Source organism: Mastomys coucha, unplaced genomic scaffold, assembly GCF_008632895.1.
Source record: "Mastomys coucha isolate ucsf_1 unplaced genomic scaffold, UCSF_Mcou_1 pScaffold14, whole genome shotgun sequence".
In the NCBI taxonomy this organism is placed as follows: domain Eukaryota; kingdom Metazoa; phylum Chordata; class Mammalia; order Rodentia; family Muridae; genus Mastomys; species Mastomys coucha.
In genome coordinates this window covers 38766310-38783561 of record NW_022196896.1, presented here as the reverse complement: position 1 = coordinate 38783561, position 17252 = coordinate 38766310, and the positions used below count along the sequence as shown (strand labels likewise).

Sequence of the window (17252 nt, the reverse complement as noted above, 5' to 3'; positions counted from 1 at the left end):
CTAGTACCCTCAGAGCTCCCAGGGTCTCAACCACCAACCAAGGACTGTACATGGTGGGTCTGATTGTTTTGGTAGCATGTGTATAGTAGAGAATTGCAAATTCAATCATCAATAGGAGGAGAGGACCTCGGCCCTGTGAAGGTTCTGTGCCCCAGTGTAGGGGAATGCCAGGGCCAGTAAGTGGGAGAAGGTGGGGTGGCAGGCATGGAGAGGGGAGAGGCAACAGGGGTTTGTTCTTGTTGTTTTTGTTTGTTTGTTTGTTTGTTTTTTGGAGGGAAAACTGGGAAAGGAGAAATTTACATGTAAATAAAGAAAATATCTAAAAAAAAAGAGAGGGAAGGAACTTGGAGTTGGGTGTGCTTGGAAGGAAAAGATAAGATCAAAGTATTGTATGAAATTCTTAAAACTGGTGTTTAAAAAAACATGAATCTGCACTGAACATACACAGAGCTCGTTCTTTATCCCCTAGCAGATGGCATGCCATGGTTTTCATAACATGTTGTTATCTTTAGGTAAATTTGTGAGCCAGAGATGATTTAAAGTAGAGGTTGTATAGTGTGCCATTTACACAGGGAACTTGAGCATGTGAATGTTGCTATCTGTGGATGTCTTGGAATCAATCCCTGAGGGTACTGAGGGGTAGTTGTACTTAAGTCATTGAAATTATTTAAATGTAAAAACAGGAGACAAACAATAGTAGCCATTTTATCTTAATACAGGGAGTCCTGAAGGGAATCTTGGCAGCCAGGGAGCAGGTTCTGCATATCTTATCCATTTCCAGGACACAGGGTCATTCATTAGGGTTGTCTTCACTCCATGAGGCTCATTCATTAGAAGCCCCAGTATTCCATAATGCGCCATCCTCCCCAAGGCTTGATTTACCCCCACTCACTTCCTTCTGCACACAGCTGCTCTGCAAGGGCCTATTCTGTGTCAGCTCCTGGACGCCTGTGCATCTGCAAGAATGGCAGAAGGCTCAGCCCTTAGAGTGTTGGCTTTGGCAGGCCCCCTTCAATTCACCACACAGAACTATAGTGTTGGTTTGGGGGGGATGCCGAAGAAAAGTAAATGGGCTTTTAAAAACATGATAACAGGGAGGTATTTCAAGTCGGTGGAGGAAACTGTATCTTTAATGATATTGTTGGAATAAATATAAGCCAGGTCAAAGCTGTAGTTGAAAAACAAATACTAAGGGCACACTTGGGAGGCAGAGGCAGGTAGATTTCTGAGTTTGAGGCTAGCCTGGTCTACAGAGTGAGTTCTAGGACAGCCAGGGCTACACAGAGAAACCCTGTCTCAAAAAACTGAAAAAACAAAAACAAAAACAAACCAAAAAACTCCCCCCAAACCCCAAAACAACAACAGCAAAAACAAACAAACAAACAAACAAACAAACAAAAAACCCCAACAAATACTAAAATAGAATATAGCTTAATATAACACATAGCATTACATATAGTAAGGGATAATTGCTATGCTCATAAAACTCTTTACTAAGCAATAAAATTCAAAAAAGTAACAGAAAATGGAGAAACAATGAGCAAAACCAGTAAAATATGCTTACTGTTAGTGACTAAATGCATATTAAAACAATAAAACCCTCCTCTCATCTCAGATTACCAATGGAAAATATGATAACTCCATTTTGGGTCAAGCCAGAGTTCAAGTTTCACATTTTTTTTTTCTTTTTTTAGATAGATCCTTATGTTAGTCTGTGTAGCCTCCAACTCAATAAGTAGCTGAAGATATCTTTGAACTTGTAACCCCCTGGCTTCCAGCTGTAGAACACTGAGATTACAGCTGTGTACCACCAGGCTGCGGATTGAACCCAGGGCTGTATGCATGTCAGGCAAATATTCTACCAACTCAGCCACATACTAAAGGCTTATGCCCCAGTTTTGGCACTTACTAGTTGAGGACAGGGTCATGCCCGCTGGCATAATCAAAGCCTGCTATTAGCAAAGACTCTTGCTGTCTTCAGGCCACATTTGCAAGTGTTTTAAAGTGTTCTGAAGATTGGAGCTTCATGTTTGTCATAGAGGACCAGGAGAGAAGCCGTCACTCTTTCAGTTTACCTCAAATAGCCTGTTACTTAGAAATTGAACATCACAAATCTGGTCTTAAATGGGGTAGGACATTTACTCTTGTCAGATCCATTTAGGACCCAGTCACATCTATGAGGGGGAGAAACTCGGGGTGTTCTGAGCATTTAGGATTTCTCACTGGCCTGACAATCCTTGTCTTTTCCTGCTCTGGGCATTTTAGAAACAGTCATTTGCTGGGTTTCCTGCAAGATTTCGAGTCAGGCTGAAGGAAGTTCCTGTCTGCACAGTGTGATGCAGTGCGTGTGGTGGAGAAGGCCTGCCTGTGCTGACTCCCTGTCTACACAGTGTGATGCAGTGCGTGTGGAGAAGGCCTGCCTGTGCTTACTCCCTGTCTGCACAGTGTGATGCAGTGCGTGTGGTGGAGGAGGCCTGCCTGTGCTGACTCCTTGTCTACACAGTGTGATGCAGTGCGTGTGGTGGAGAAGGCCTGCCTGTGCTGACTCCTTGTCTACACAGTGTGATGCAGTGCGTGTGGAGAAGGCCTGCCTGTGCTGACTCAGTGTGATGCAGTGCATGTGGAGAAGGCCTGCCTGTGCTTACACAGTGTGATGCAGTGCGTGTGGAGAAGGCCTGCCTGTGCTGACTCCCTGTCTACACAGTGTGATGCAGTGCGTGTGGAGAAGGCCTGCCTGTGCTTACACAGTGCGATGCAGTGTGTGTGGAGAAGGCCTGCCTGTGCTGACTCCCTGTCTACACAGTGTGATATAGTGCGTGTGGTGGAGAAGGCCTGCCTGTGCTTACTCCCTGTCTACACAGTGTGATGCAGTGCGTGTGGAGAAGGCCTGCCTGTGCTGACTCAGTGTGATGCAGTGCGTGTGGTGAAGGCCTGCCTGTGCTGACTCAGTGTGATGCAGTGTGTGTGGAGAAGGCCTGCCTGTGCTTACACAGTGTGATGCAGTGTGTGTGGAGAAGGCCTGCCTGTGCTGACTCAGTGTGATGCAGTGTGTGTGGAGAAGGCCTGCCTGTGCTGACTCCTTGCACGAGCTGCTTCCTCTGTTCTTCTTTGTTCCTTGAGGTGCAGTTTCTTCCATGATGGAACCCAGCATATTGGGATTTACCAGATTAATAACAGTTATGAGTCCTGTCCCTCTGGGTACACATACTTTGTGTTATAAGGGAACTCTGAGAATGTGACTCTTCTCTACTGAGCCTCATTAAATGGTGGACGTCTGTGCTGTGTCCTATCAACCTTGCACTGCAGGTAGTCCTGATGTTTTGATTCTGGTTCTTAGCATTTCTCCAGGATAGGAGTGAGAGCTGATGCATGAGTATGTGTGTGTGTGTGTGTGTGTGTGTGTGTGTGTATGTGTGTGTGTGTATGTGTGTGTGTAGGGAGTGTCTCACACTCAGTTATAGGACAATGTAAAGCAGATGGGAAAGCCCAAGGAGTCCACAAGAAAACACTATTACCTTTCCTCTTTTGAAATAAGGACATGTACTCTTTGGGAAAGAAGATGCGCCACCTCTCCAGACCTTCATTGAACTGTGTGTGCCAGGAGATAAGGAAGAGAAGAGGAGAAGCATTAGCTGCTCAGTTCAGCATGGATGGAGGATATTGGTGTACGGTGGTGGTGGTGACGGTGACGGTGGTGGTGGTGGTGTGTGCCCTCTTGATGCTTTCCAGATTATCACTTAGGGCCACATACCTCAAAGCAGGACAGTAGCTGGCTACTGAGAGCTTGAGTTGTTTTCTTGTCTATAGAACTTACTGCTGATAACTGTAGAACAAAGTGGCCTGTGAGCATGCCTTTAGCATCTGAGGATAGAGATAAGATGGGAGTCCAAGATGTTAACAGGGTAGAAAAATGGAAAACAGGGATTTAATGATGGGATTTCTGTGTTCTAGGCCATCACAGCCCACTGAAGTGTTACTTTAATACATTGCTGGGAGTCCACCCCCTGACATCCCAAATTCATGCTTCTGCTTGTTTATCAGCTTAGAGGTCAGGATGAGGAATCAGACACATGAGGCCTGGATGGTTTGGGACAATCATGACTCGGGACAGAAGTAAACGACAGGAATGTTCAAGCTAACTCATGACCCTTACATGTAGAAATCTGAGGTCAGAGGGAGCTTTGTGTCTTAAGATCTCAGAGCTGTGTTTATAGAACCAATGCAAACCTTAGCTCTGTGCCCCCTGAGTGAAGGCTCTTTGTAAGGCTTCAGAGAAGCACCTACCTTCAGCTGAGACTTTTCAAGTGCAGTTGAACAAACCAGGAGACTCCACACAAGCATCAAATCTGGGGACAAAGTAATATTTACAACCCTGTTTCTCTGTCTTTCCTCTTGTCAGATTCCCTGCTTATTATCAAAGAGTTTCATTATCCTGGAACACTTGGCAGACCCACTCCTTGTGTGGGCGCAGTCTCTCCAGATATTTCTATGACATCCACAGGCATCAGGATGATTAGGACGTCAATAAAACAGACTGTGAATCAAAAAAGAAGAGACGGGAGAGAGGGGGAGTTAGTGGAAGGAGGGAGGAGGGAGGGGGAATTAGAGGGAGGGAGAGGAGAGAGAGCACATCAGAGAAGTGTTTGTGCCTGTGATTCAGGAGAAAAAGCAAGAGGAAGTGCGTTAGGGCTGAGGGTGAATCAGAGGAAAGTGGTAGAGGAAAAAAATGCGCTTTCATCCACATGGCAGCCCATCAAGTGACAGGAAATGCGAATCAACATTTGGGGCCAAAGAACACTGTCAATGTTAGTATCTGTGCAAAGATGGGCTTTCCAGCTACCAACCTGGAGAAGGGGACAGAACCTCCTATTTAAGACAGGAGTTCAGGCTTCCGTGGCCCTGCCCAGCCTGGTGTGCAGTTCTGTGGCTAAGTCCAGAACTTTCTAAACAGAGGAGCTGGAAGCTACTGGCTAAGGCCTCAACCCCTGCAGTAAAGTTTTCTAACTCTGAATTATCTGTGAATGACACTTTCCTTTTCACCTTCCTTCTGAAGGACGTGCTTAATTCTTAGAGGTCCGAGTGAGGTCAGGACCTCACGACCGGCATGCCTTCTCCTTCCTAACAGTTCTCCCAAGAGTCCCTATGTAAAGCTACACAACACACACAGAAGTAAGCAAAGGACAGAAATAAAAAGCCCACAGGGGAAAATGCTGAATGGTCAATAAATCTATGCATCTTCTACTGTGTTCTAAAGTTTCTCAAAATTTTGTGATACTAAAGTGAGTAAGTACACTTACAGTGTTTGAGATTTTTGTAATGGATACATGCTGATTTGGGAATTGAAGTGTAACAAAGCTATAGGCAATGCTCTTGCCATTGACTGGCCACTCTGCCCTATTCAGGATGAACAATGTACCTGTATTCTTCTTCTTTTTATATTTTTTGTTTTTGTTTATTTTAAGTCTAAAGGATGTTTATAGAAACAACAAATAAACCCCTTTTAACTTAAAAAAATTTCTTTAAGACAGAAAAAAGATTTTTTTAAAATACTTAAAAATCTATAGTAGTGCTGTCCAAAATCTGTGATAGCAGCTGCTTATCACCTTCCTTCTGAGACATGGTGCAGATGTATTGGTAGTGACATGACGAAACGTGTATGTAAAGTGAGAGATGCAAAGCATCATTAGCCTCTAAGGATGTATAGGCAGCATAAAGGTAGTGCATTAAAAATATCAAAGCCCACTCTGGAAATCAGTCTGGCAGTTCCTCAGAAAACTGGACATAGTACTACCTGAGGACCCAGCTATACCACTCCTGGGCATATACCCAGAAGATGCCCTAACATGTAATAAGGACACATGCTCCAGTATGTTCATAGCAGCCTTATTTATAATAGCCAGAAGCTGGAAACAACTTAGATGTCCCTCAACAGAGGAACAGATACAGAAAATGTGGTACATTTACACAATGGAGTATTCGAGGCCAGCCTGGTCTACAGAGTGAGTTCCAGGACAGTCAAGGCTACACAGAGAAACCCTGTCTTGAAAAACAACAGCAACAACAACAACAACAAAAAAACCCAAACCAAAACAAAAAACCAATGAATTTATGAAATTCTTAGGCAAGTGGATGGAACTAGAGAATATCATCCTGAGTAAGGTAACCCAATCACAAAAGAACACACATGGTATGCATTCACTGATAAGTGGATATTGGCCCAAAAGCTTGGAATATCTGAGATATAACTCACAGACCACATGAAGCTCAAGAAGAAGGAAGATCAAAGTGTGGATGCTTTGGTCCTTCTTAGAAGGGGGAACAAATTGCTCATGGGAGCAAATACAGAGACAAAGTGTGGAGCAGAGACTGAAGGAAAGGCCATCCTGAGACTGTCCCACCTGGGGATCCATCCCATATACAGTTACCAAACCCAGACACTATTATGGATGCCAAGAAGTGCTTGCTGACAGGAGCCTGATATAGCTGTCTCCTGAGAGGCTCTGCCACAGCCTGACAAATACAGAGGTGGATGCTCACAGCCAACATGGGGTCCCCAATGGAGGAGTCAGAGAAAGGACTGAAGGAGCTGAAGGAGTTTGCAAGCCCATAGGAAGAACAACAATGTCAACCAACCAGACTCCCCAGAGCTCCCAGGGACTAAACCATCCACAAAAGAGTACACATGAAGGGACCAATGGCTCCAGCCACATATGTAGCAGATGATGGTCTTGTTGGGTATCAATGGGAAAAGAGGGCCTTGGTCCTGTGAAGGCTCAATGCCCCAGTATAGGCATTCCCCTGGTGGGAAAGTGGAAGTGGGTGGGTGGGTTGGGGAACACCCTCATAGAAGCAGGGGCAAGGTGGATGGGATAGAGGTGTCTGGGGGGGTGATGACTGGGAAAGGGGATAACATTTGAAATGTAAATGAAGAAAGTATCCAATAAAAAATTAAAGAATAAATAAAAATACCAAAGCACAATTTAAAAATGAAAGTCCATGTTGATGAGGCTGCAGGAAAAGGACAGTAGAAGTCTGGGAACCTCTGAATTGTTTAGAATTTCTGGCATTACTGGATAACCCATAGGCAAAAGGCATTTTTAAAAAGAGTTGTGCCTATGACCCCAGCATTTTGGAGGTGGAGGCAAGAGTATTTTAACTTTCAGGCCAGCTTGGGCTGCATGGAGGGCTTGAGGACAGCCTGAGGTACACAGGGCTATCTATCTCAGGCAAGCAATCAAACACAACAAAGTTGCTCTTATGCTCTGTACAACCATCACATGGGTAACATACCAGATATGCAAATACCCGAGGGATAGACAGGTTGGTGGATGGCTGATTCCTTTTTAATTCTTTTATCTGTTTATTCTGCTTTGGAGCCTATGTGACAAGGAATTGTATGAGTACTTCACTGTTATCTATAATGGTGAGAATATATAATGTTATATATAATGTTACAGATTCCTAGACCAGGATGGTACATCCATATCGTGAACTCCTGCACATGCAGGATGAAATCTTCTCTGTCCCTGAGAAAATGGCATAATGAGGCAATCTCTTGGGAACTATTGGGTGCATGCTTGATATTTGCCAGTTATTTTGTCTACGTGAACAACCCCCACAGCAGACACTGAAAGTACCCCTTCCCCCCTCATCCTTGAGATCAGGGGAGAGGGAGGGGCTGGTCAAAGAACATCAAAACCAACTAAACACATTTCCTTACATTCTTGGCCAAGAGGTGTTGAGAGCTTTTGACTCTTCTCCTGGATGGACTGGACACTGAAAGAGATAAAGAAATGGTGTTAGAAAATGGCTGTAAGGCTATAGTACAGACCTGGGGCTGTTCGTCTCAGTGGTGCAGCTACTGGGAAGGGAGAGGGAGAAGAAGCAGAATTTCACTGGGACTTAAGATGTCACTTGGCTTGATTACAACAAAATTTCTATAGCCTCATTCACAATAGCTAAAGGTTGCCAAGAATCTAGCGCCCATCAACAGATGAATGGATAAACAAATATGGTATGCCCACACACTGGAACATGGCTCAGTCTTAAGAAAGGGGCGAGAGCATAAATGAACGTTGAAGATTGTGTTAGGTTAAACGAGACACAAAAGAAGAGCTCTTCCATGCTCTCAAGTCTTCCTATATGAAGTATCTAGAGCAGTCGACTTCAAAGAGACGCAGAGTAGCTTGGTTGTTCCCAGGGGTTGGAAGGCTGGGAGAGTGGGGCGTTACTGTTTCAGTTTAGGCCAATGAAAAAGTCAGATTGATGGTGGCCGTGGTGTGCAGCACTCTGAATGTGCTTGTCATTGGTCTACCTGGGGGTAAAATGGTAAGTAGTATTTACAATTTACAATATATATCCATATATAGTCACACATGCGCACACACACTGCCATAATTTAAAAGCAGCTTACTAGGAAAAGATATAGCTTAGTTGTGAGAGTGTCTGCATGCAGTTCTGGGTTTGACCCTCAGTACCAACAGAAAACCTGGTGTGTTGTTTCATACCTGTAGTTTCAGAACTTGAGAAATGGAGACAGGAGTAAGATCAGGAGTTCAAAATCACCCTTGGTTACATAGTGAGTTCTAGTTAGCCTGGGCTAACAGAAGGGGCCCAATCTTGGAGAGAAAAAAAACCCTTAAATAAATCAATTATCTATTAAATAGTTGCAGTGCTTGGCTGGGCAGGTGATCTTACTATAGTAGTCATCACAGTTCCCAGCTCTGGTAGCTGGTGTTCCTCCCTTTCATTTCTATGAGGTCGATTACTTGAGGTTCCTCTCATCAGGGGAACATATACATAATGTTTGGCCTTGTATGTTTCATGTCAATTTATCCCCAGTCATATAACTTCCATATTGCTGTGATCTAATGGAATTGAAATCCTCCCATGTCTCTATCCTGATTAGAAAAGAATTGTTTTTCTTCTTCCTTCTCTTTCTTCCTTTCTATCTTCCTCTCTCTCTCTCTCTCTCTCTCTCTCTCTCTCTCTCTCTCTCTCTCTCTCTCTCTCTCTCTCTCTCTCTCTTTCTCTCTCTCCCTCCCTTCCTTTCTTTCTCCCTTTCTTTCCTTCTGGTTTTTGAGAAGGGGTTTCTCTGTGTATCCCTGGCTGCCCTGAAACTCGCTCTGTAGACCAGGCTGGCCTTGAACTCACAAAGATCTACCTGTCTCAGCCTCCAGAATGCTGGGAGTAAAGGTATGCACCACCACCACCTGGCCTGAATTGGCTTTTTAACACATATCCCAGGCGTGACATTAGAGTGAGGTCCCCGTTATCCTCTGCCAAGCCTTGTAGCTCTGAAGCTTGGACTCAGCAGCTCCAGCTTCCTGTAGTTGGGTATGAATCTGAACTTGACAGCTAGGCAGTTTTCTCATCAAGCCCCACTTTCTTCATGTGTCAGACAGGGATGAGAGTGGTACTCACACTAGACGGCTATGTCAAGAAGTAAATGAAGCAGTCTTCACAAAGCCCTTGCTCAGAACCTGGCCAAGAGAGAGTTCCCAGGAAATAGTGTGCTCATAGAACTTTTCCACCAGATGAAGGCATGAGGAAGAACCAGGTGTAATGGCTACCTATGGAAGCCTGTGGCTTCTGATTTGGTTAGGAACTCTTCTTACTGCCCACCCATCCCATTCCCTCCTGCGGGCCCCTGGCTCCCCACCTCTTCTCTGTAGTACTTATCAGAAGTAAGTACTGGTTCAACTTCTGAGTGAAACAGCTTATATCTTCAGAAGTCACTATGAGTTGTCTCTACAACACATATTTCCTGAAAGGACTCTTTTTCTCTAGACTTGAAGAGGACACACATCAGTTTTAGACTTGGCCGATGGTTTATATCTTTAAGATAAATAAAAAACACCATAATATTTTCTATTGCCAATGTTACAAGGTCAGCTAAACAGTGTAGCTATCAGGCTGATCCCAAGACAGGTACATTGGAAAGAGGAGTGAACGCATATGCTAATGGCTCAAGCTGAGCCTGATGGTGATGGCTGGTCAGCTTCAGCTCCACTCTGAGTTGCCATGCTACACGGATCCCACAGCATTGCGAGTTTCTAGGGTCACAACATTCACTCAGTTCTTGGAAGAATGGCGGCCACACTGTGTGTGTGCATGTGGTGTGGTGTATGTACTTGTTAGTGTGTATTGTGTGGCACATGTACTTGTTAGTGTGTGGGTGTTTGTGTACATTGTGTGGTATATGTCCTTGTTAGTGTATATTGTGCACATGTACTTGTTAGTGTGTGTGTGTGTTGTGTGTGTGTATGTGTGTGTGTCAGTGTATGACACTGAATGGCTTTCCTTTATTGGTTTCTATTTTCACTTTATTATTAATATTATCAATTTTGAGACAGATCTCTCACTGAACTAGTCAACTGATAGCTCATCAATTTGGCTAGCCTGGCTGACAGTGAGCTTCAAGGATCTACTAGTCTCTGCCCTCCTGCTGCTGGAGTTTGGCCAGGTGCCACTTACTCAGTTTGTTACATGGTTCTGGGGATTTAAACCCAGCTCCTTGAGTTGGCAAGGAAGGCACTTTGCCTACTGAGCCAAAGCCCTGCATTCTTTATGAGACAGGGCCTTATTCTCTAGACCAGTCTCCCCTAGAACTCATCATTCTCCCACCTTAACTTACCAAGTGCTGGGACCACAGATGTGTACTGCTGCACTAGGCTTAAGGCTTTCAGCTCTAGCCATCAGGGTATGCAGGCTACACTGCCCGCACTGCTGAGCCTGTTCAAGGAAGGCTGATCATTCATTGGTGCCTATGGCTCATACATAGATAGCCTCTGGGAAATGACCCATTCAGGGGACTCAGACCTTGCTAGACAAAGTCTAACCAACTTGTGCTCTGCAGTTCTTTGGGTGACCTGTAATAAGGCTTATTGGTTGCTTTTGTACACAGTGATTGAGAATTGAGAGCATCATCCTGTCCGTGGGAGGTCTCTGCTCAAAGGCTTTGGAGAGCCCCAGGATGAAGCAAGACACGGAAAGAGATGTGCTCCACCCACAGTGGTCTCTACAAAAGCTGCAAATAATCTTTCCTAGAAAGTAACTCCTCAGCAGTGAAATAGCGGTGAAAACCTAGTTTAAGGTGAACATAGGATCAAATATTTATCTTTAGACATATTCATGGCCATACACGCAGGCTGAAAACTCAATCACTTTGTATGTGACATGTTTAATGGTGTGTGATTGTACCAGCTCCGTTACAGCTGTCCTATGTATCAGTCTATGTATTCCCCATGATAATCCTGGAAGCTAAATCCTGTTTCTCTCTTTTACAGAAGTGGAAACTCATGCCCCAGAGGTTTAAGTAGCTGGTCCAAGGTCACATAGTACAGAAAAGACAGAACCATGTTGTCAAGGACTTTTCCTCCCTTGCTTTTTACAAGAAAGAGACATACTCTTTCTTTTCTTTTGAGAACAGTGTGCTGCTCTATGCCCAAGCTGGCCTTGGACCTGACAGCCCTCAGCTTTCTTGGGTTACAGATATGAGTCATTCTTCTCAGTGGAAGCAGACATACTAATATCTTTACTTTCCAAAGATTAACAGTGAGGTTAGACCCCTTCTCACTTCTCCCACCCTCCTTCCACCCTTCTCCAGGGCCACTGAGCTCACTGATTTTATAACATATGGGCCCTTCTAGTCTTGTTTTCACGCATTGCTCCAAAAATGTACCCATAAATACTATGCAGAATTATCTTAGAGCTCCAAGTATGCTACTAAGCATAGATTGGTTTTCAGCTTGTTTTTTCTTCCCTCTTCAACACTGATCTATAGGTCTTATGTGGTAGCTCAGTGGTATAGGTCTTGCTTCCCTTGGATGGACAACTGGTTCACCACTCACAATGAACCCCCACCCCACTCCAAATAAAAGACCCCACAGAAACAAAAGGCAGAGAAAAAGTAAATGGAAAGGGCATTTCTATGCACACAAATCTAATTCATTCCTCTTCAGAAGGCTTGACTTTCAGCATCTCCAGAGAGAATTTCAACTCCTACACGTGGACATACTCCCAACTCCCCCCTTCCCTCCCTCTTCCTCAGTAGTAGATGTTAAGAGCTCAATTTATGTTTAGCTGTTTGCCTGTGTCCAGGCTGAGTCTCCCCCCCTTCCCCACCCCCCAGCAACCTGTCAGTGGCTGACATTGGAGGGAGCAGGAAAAGAATTGTTTGAATGTAGACTCTCTGCACCAGCAAACATTCAAACCATTTTAGCCAAATATCACAGTCAAACCAGGGGTAAGCCTGTGCCACAGCAAGATGAGGGGCTACAGGGCCAGAACGATGTCAAGGTAAAGTGCTCTCTACTGCATCACCAGCAACTCCCCTCAAATGCGGTCTTACAAAGCTCCGCATTAATTGCCAGGAACCAGCGGTTATAAAGTCAAGATTCCATTTTGGTAGTTCCATTTGGTGGTAGCAGGTGAGCTGCCCCTGGGGGTCCTCTGGGTAAGTCAGCCTGGGGTCAGTTTCGTTGCCTTTCTGGATGTTTGGCCAGCTGGGAGCCTTCCCCCTCCCAAGTCAGATGGAGTTGGCTTTGGAACAGTTGATTCTCCCCTCAGAATCTGCTTTTTTTTTTTTTTTTAAACTGGAGACAATGAAAAGGCTATCATGCTGCCCTGGAAATTTTGTTTCCATCGGCTGTCTCTTTAACAATCACTTATTGTCCCTGTCATTGAGCCTGCTGGGTTGCCCATTTCGAATTAAGTGAAGCAGGAAGGCTATGCTGTCCTCGTCCCCGCCTTAATAAATTGTTTCCCTATGATTGATGTTTATCCTTGTGCCTCTCTTCAGAAAAGGGGGAAATCAAATGCCATCGAAACGAAGAAGCCAGCAGACCTCGGGACCGAGGGTACCAAGTACTAATGTCCTACAGCACCCGGTCACCTCCCCGCATAAGGTGCCACAGAAGGGGACGCCAAGGACGATTGTTACGATTATTAACTCACCCTTGGAAGGAATCACGGTGGTGAAAACTTCAATATTCTCATCACTGCAGCTGTAGATCTGATGCATGGTCTCACCCTCCTGCCCCGCAGGGTGTCCCGAGCCGCGGCCTCTCTCTGGAGCCCTAGTCCCAGGGTTTCCTAAGCCAGTCTGGCTCTGGGATCATTGTGCAGGTCCACAAAAGGCAGGCTGCCTGTGCCTCTCAAGGCACTCTCACCGCAGCAACATTTCCTAATCCCATCTGTCTTTTTTTTTTTTTTTCTTAAATGAATCCTATTATTGCAAACCTTTGATTGAACACGGAGCCTTCCGTCTCTCCCCCTCAGCTAGGAGGTACTTAACATTTTTATTTTGCAGTGTCTGCCGCAGTGAAATTGGAAGTCTTTTGTGAAGTGACGAAGAGAATTCGCCTACTCGGTTAGCGCACAGCTTGGCTGGAGGATTTCACAGAAGAAGGAAAGGAGGAAATGTCAGTTTTGCTATCAGCGTGCCCGGGTCTCATTCCAGAAAGGAAGGGCTTTTCCCCCTCCAGGGGAACTGGATCTTCATTTGTCATGTTAACTTCGCTCCCTTCAAAGTTTCTATTTTAAATACAAGGGCTGTTTTTTCACCACATATTTTTTTCTCAGTCCACTTTGACAACAAGGCTAACTTTCAGGAGGTGAGCGTTTAGTATTTCTTTGTGCAACCCTACAGGTGTGCATAGTCACGCAACAGGGAGTGCACACACCAAGGGACCCATTTGTAAGATACTTATATTTTATTATCTTCTATATTGGAATGTATTTATTGCTTTATCTTTTTATATTCTATAGTCTACGGGTATGCTATATTTTCCTCATATAATCTTTCCCAATATATACACAAATAAATGTCATGGTTGCTATACATTTCCAAACATATGTAATCATATACATTTTATCCAATCCCACTATTTTTTATTATGCTGCACAGTTTTACATCATAAGACTGATGGAGTATAATGATAATAACAGTGATAGCTGCCCTATTAAATATTAGTTACAAGCCAGGGAGCTAGTTATATGATATCATTAAGTATCTATAACTAACCAATGGCTCTAGTTATTTATTATTTTACCATGGTATTCTCAACTGAAACTGAAGTATGAAGACTTTAGCTTCTTTGATGATTAAAATAGCTAATTTGTGTCAAAATAGGATTTGGTCCCTAGACTGACTGAAAAGGTAACGAACAGTAGGGATTGCAGGTATGCACAACCATGTTCTATTAACTTTTAAAAATTTATTTAATGTGTATGAGTGTTTTGCCGGCATAGGACAACAGATCCCCTGAACTGGAGTTACAGGTGATTGTGACCTGTGATGTGTGTGCTGGGAATCAATTCCTGGTCTTCTAGAAGAGCAGCTGGTGCTCTTAACCACTGAAACACCTCTCCAGCATCTTTGTGTTCAACTCTTTAGTCTTGACTTGCCATTCTTTAACCTTGGGTGAACTTAGTTCATCATATTTTAGACATGGAGTTGTGTCTACTGATATTTCTGTACTGGACAATTGTTTGTTTCCTAGGTAGTTTTCAGCACTTCATCTCTTTCTCTGAGAATTACACCTATCATAGAGGGTTCCTCCAGGTAGCCATGCTTGCTCTATCTGAACTTATCCCTCTGGCCACATTTGATTGAGCCGAGGTGAATGGCTAATCCTACGTGCTGCCTCCTGTATAGTGAAATGGGGCTCTGTTTGGGAAGGAAGGTGTGAACTTCAATTGTGGAGATATAATCTGAGTTTATAAATCCCAATCCCAACAGTAGAGGCTGGGGCAAGAGGATCACAGCCTAGGTAATAGAGAGTTCAAGGCCAGGATAAGTTACATGAACAGACTTTATCTCAAAGACTAACAAAACTTAAGAAGAACTAGGATGGGGCCAGCAAGATGATGCAGAGGGGAAAATGCTTGTTGTGCAAGTCTGAGGACCTTACTCATTCCCCAGATCCCACAGTGGAAGAGGATAACTGACTCCCTAAGTTGTCCTCTGACCTCTACATGCATGCATGCATCCACACACTTTGATACACACAACAAGAAAGTGGTAGTAACAGTGGACTGGATAGGCTCTGGGCACCAAATATAAATCCCAAGAGTTTTAGTTGAGGAGGGTACGTGCCTCCTCATCAAGACCCACACTTGTGTGAGTGGTCATGCACACACTCACTTGAGGGCCAGGGTAGGTGCCAGCTTGGCATGAGGCAATGTGTTGTGTATGTGTGTTGGGGGCAGGGTGTGTGGTTGGGATGGAGCGTAAAGAAGCAGAGAGGTAAGGCAAGAAGAAAGCACTGCCTGTTTCTGCCTTGCCTCTGGGCCCTGTGCCCTCCTCCCTTAGGCTCAGGAAGATGCCCAGGCTTATATGGCAGCTTTCCTTCTAAGTAAGGTTAAGTAGGTGTCAGCCATTTTCAACAGAAAAGTTTATCATTTAAAAGACTTGTTGGTATGTATTGAGTGTATATTTTACAGCCTTTATAGTGATGAAATTTTTTGATTTTGCCAAACTTAGAGGGGCATCTACTAGGATAGAATCAAAGATGTAGAATTACACTAACCAACTTGAGTGGTTGACTGGAATGTACGAGACAAAATTTAGCAAAAGGAAACAAACATCTGAACCATGTGTTTGTAAAAAAAAAAAAAGTGGGTTCTGATTTAGTAACAATTTATTAATAAGAAATCTGAGGTTTTAATAAACTGTAGCTTAGTAAGCAGCACTGTTAGAGCATAGCCACTAGAAGCACACAGATGAAGACCTGAGGACCCCATCACTGACAATCAAGAACAGGAGTCTGGAGAGAATGCTCAGTGGTCGGCGATTGGGAGTGTTCGCTGCCTGTGCAGAGGGCTAGAGCTCAGCTTCCAACACACATCAGGTGTTTCCCAGGGCCTAGGAGTCTAGCTCCAGGGCATCTATTGCATTCTTTTGACTCGTGAGGGCATCAGCATGCACATATGCATGCATATATACATGCATAGACACACACAAATAAAATTAATTTCTTAAAATTTAAGAACTCTTGGAATGGGCAGAATTAAACTACATCTAATTTCAATGGTCGGAGATTGGATTAGGTTTAATCTAAGAGAAGGCAAACTTAATCAACTAGAGTATATTGTGTTATAGCTAATTACTGAGCCCAAAATATGTAACTAAATGGGATGATATAGGAAAATGCATTCATAAGTCCTGAAGAAATTATTTTTACTTTCTGAAATATTTTTAACTAATAAAAGTAACATGTGATTGTTACATCAAATACAGACACTGAAGATGGATACACTGAAAAATCAAAACCTGCTTCCTGTAACAGTTTCACTTCCTAAGAGTGTTCTTTGTATAAATCAGTGGGTATATTAGCAGATTTTTATGCTTATTTGTAAGTCTGTATTGTGAACTTTTTAAAACAGAAATTGAGTTATATTACATGCAAAAATGTCAACTTAGACAATTCCTAATCTTTGAGTAGGAGACCTACGAATTCTAAGAACCGAGGCAACCCCCTTTTCATAGCTTCTTTCTTTTTTTTTTTTTTCCATAGCTTATTTCTATTTCTGAAACTTAGAAACAATGCTGCAGGGGCCAAGGAGATGGCTCAGTTGTTCAAGTGCTTGCTGTTCAAGTGCAACGAAGTTCCAAGTTTGATTGCCAGTGTTCATATAAAAAGCCAGAGGTGCCAAAGACTGGCGATGCCAGCACTGGAGGTACATATAGAAGGATGCCTGGACCAGTCAGTCTAGCCTAATTGGTTAGCTCTGGACAAGAGGGAGATCTTTCTTAAAGGAAGCAGGTGTCATTGCAGAGGATGATGCCCAAGGTTGTCTACTGGTTTGCACAGGCATCCATGTGCACATACACACTTTCATTAAAAAGGAAACTACTACACAGTTTATATTTGAGTATGCATCTTTATAGATGTCAATGTTTGACCTCTGAGCTTAGAGCCCAGAATTGTGATCATATTCGGCAGTTAGGATCTTCCTGGGCTTGGTACTCTACAATCCTTGGAGGACTGAATGGCTAAGCCACTTTAGAAAAGCAAAAGGTATAAGTCATATGAAACAGTAAGCATACACCACACCTATGAATAGTAGCATCAACTACTGCCCAGGGTAAATCTGCACATAGGTAGCTCTGCTGTGGTGCGAGCAGCATCCTCTTCTCCAAAGGCTTGGAAATCACTGCAGGGGGCCCTTCCTTAATTACATGGTGCTCACTTACTGTCCTTTTCTTTTTCTTTTTCTTTTTTACACTGTAGTCAAGGGCAACCATA

At 43.8% G+C, this 17252-nt stretch overlaps 1 protein-coding gene across 1 annotated transcript in view; it reads right to left on the bottom strand.

The window, feature by feature from the left end:
- The window catches only part of Vxn (vexin), a 32165-nt gene extending 18591 nt beyond the window's left edge, over positions 1–13574 (bottom strand). The window contains exons 1-2 of the mRNA XM_031366806.1: positions 12958–13574; positions 7721–7776 (exon numbers count right to left, since the gene is read on the bottom strand). Of these exons, the coding sequence (XP_031222666.1) occupies positions 7721–7776; positions 12958–13024 (123 nt within the window). The 5' untranslated portion in view covers positions 13025–13574. The remainder of the gene's footprint in view (positions 1–7720; positions 7777–12957) is intronic.
- Positions 13575–17252: the final 3678 nt, after the last annotated feature.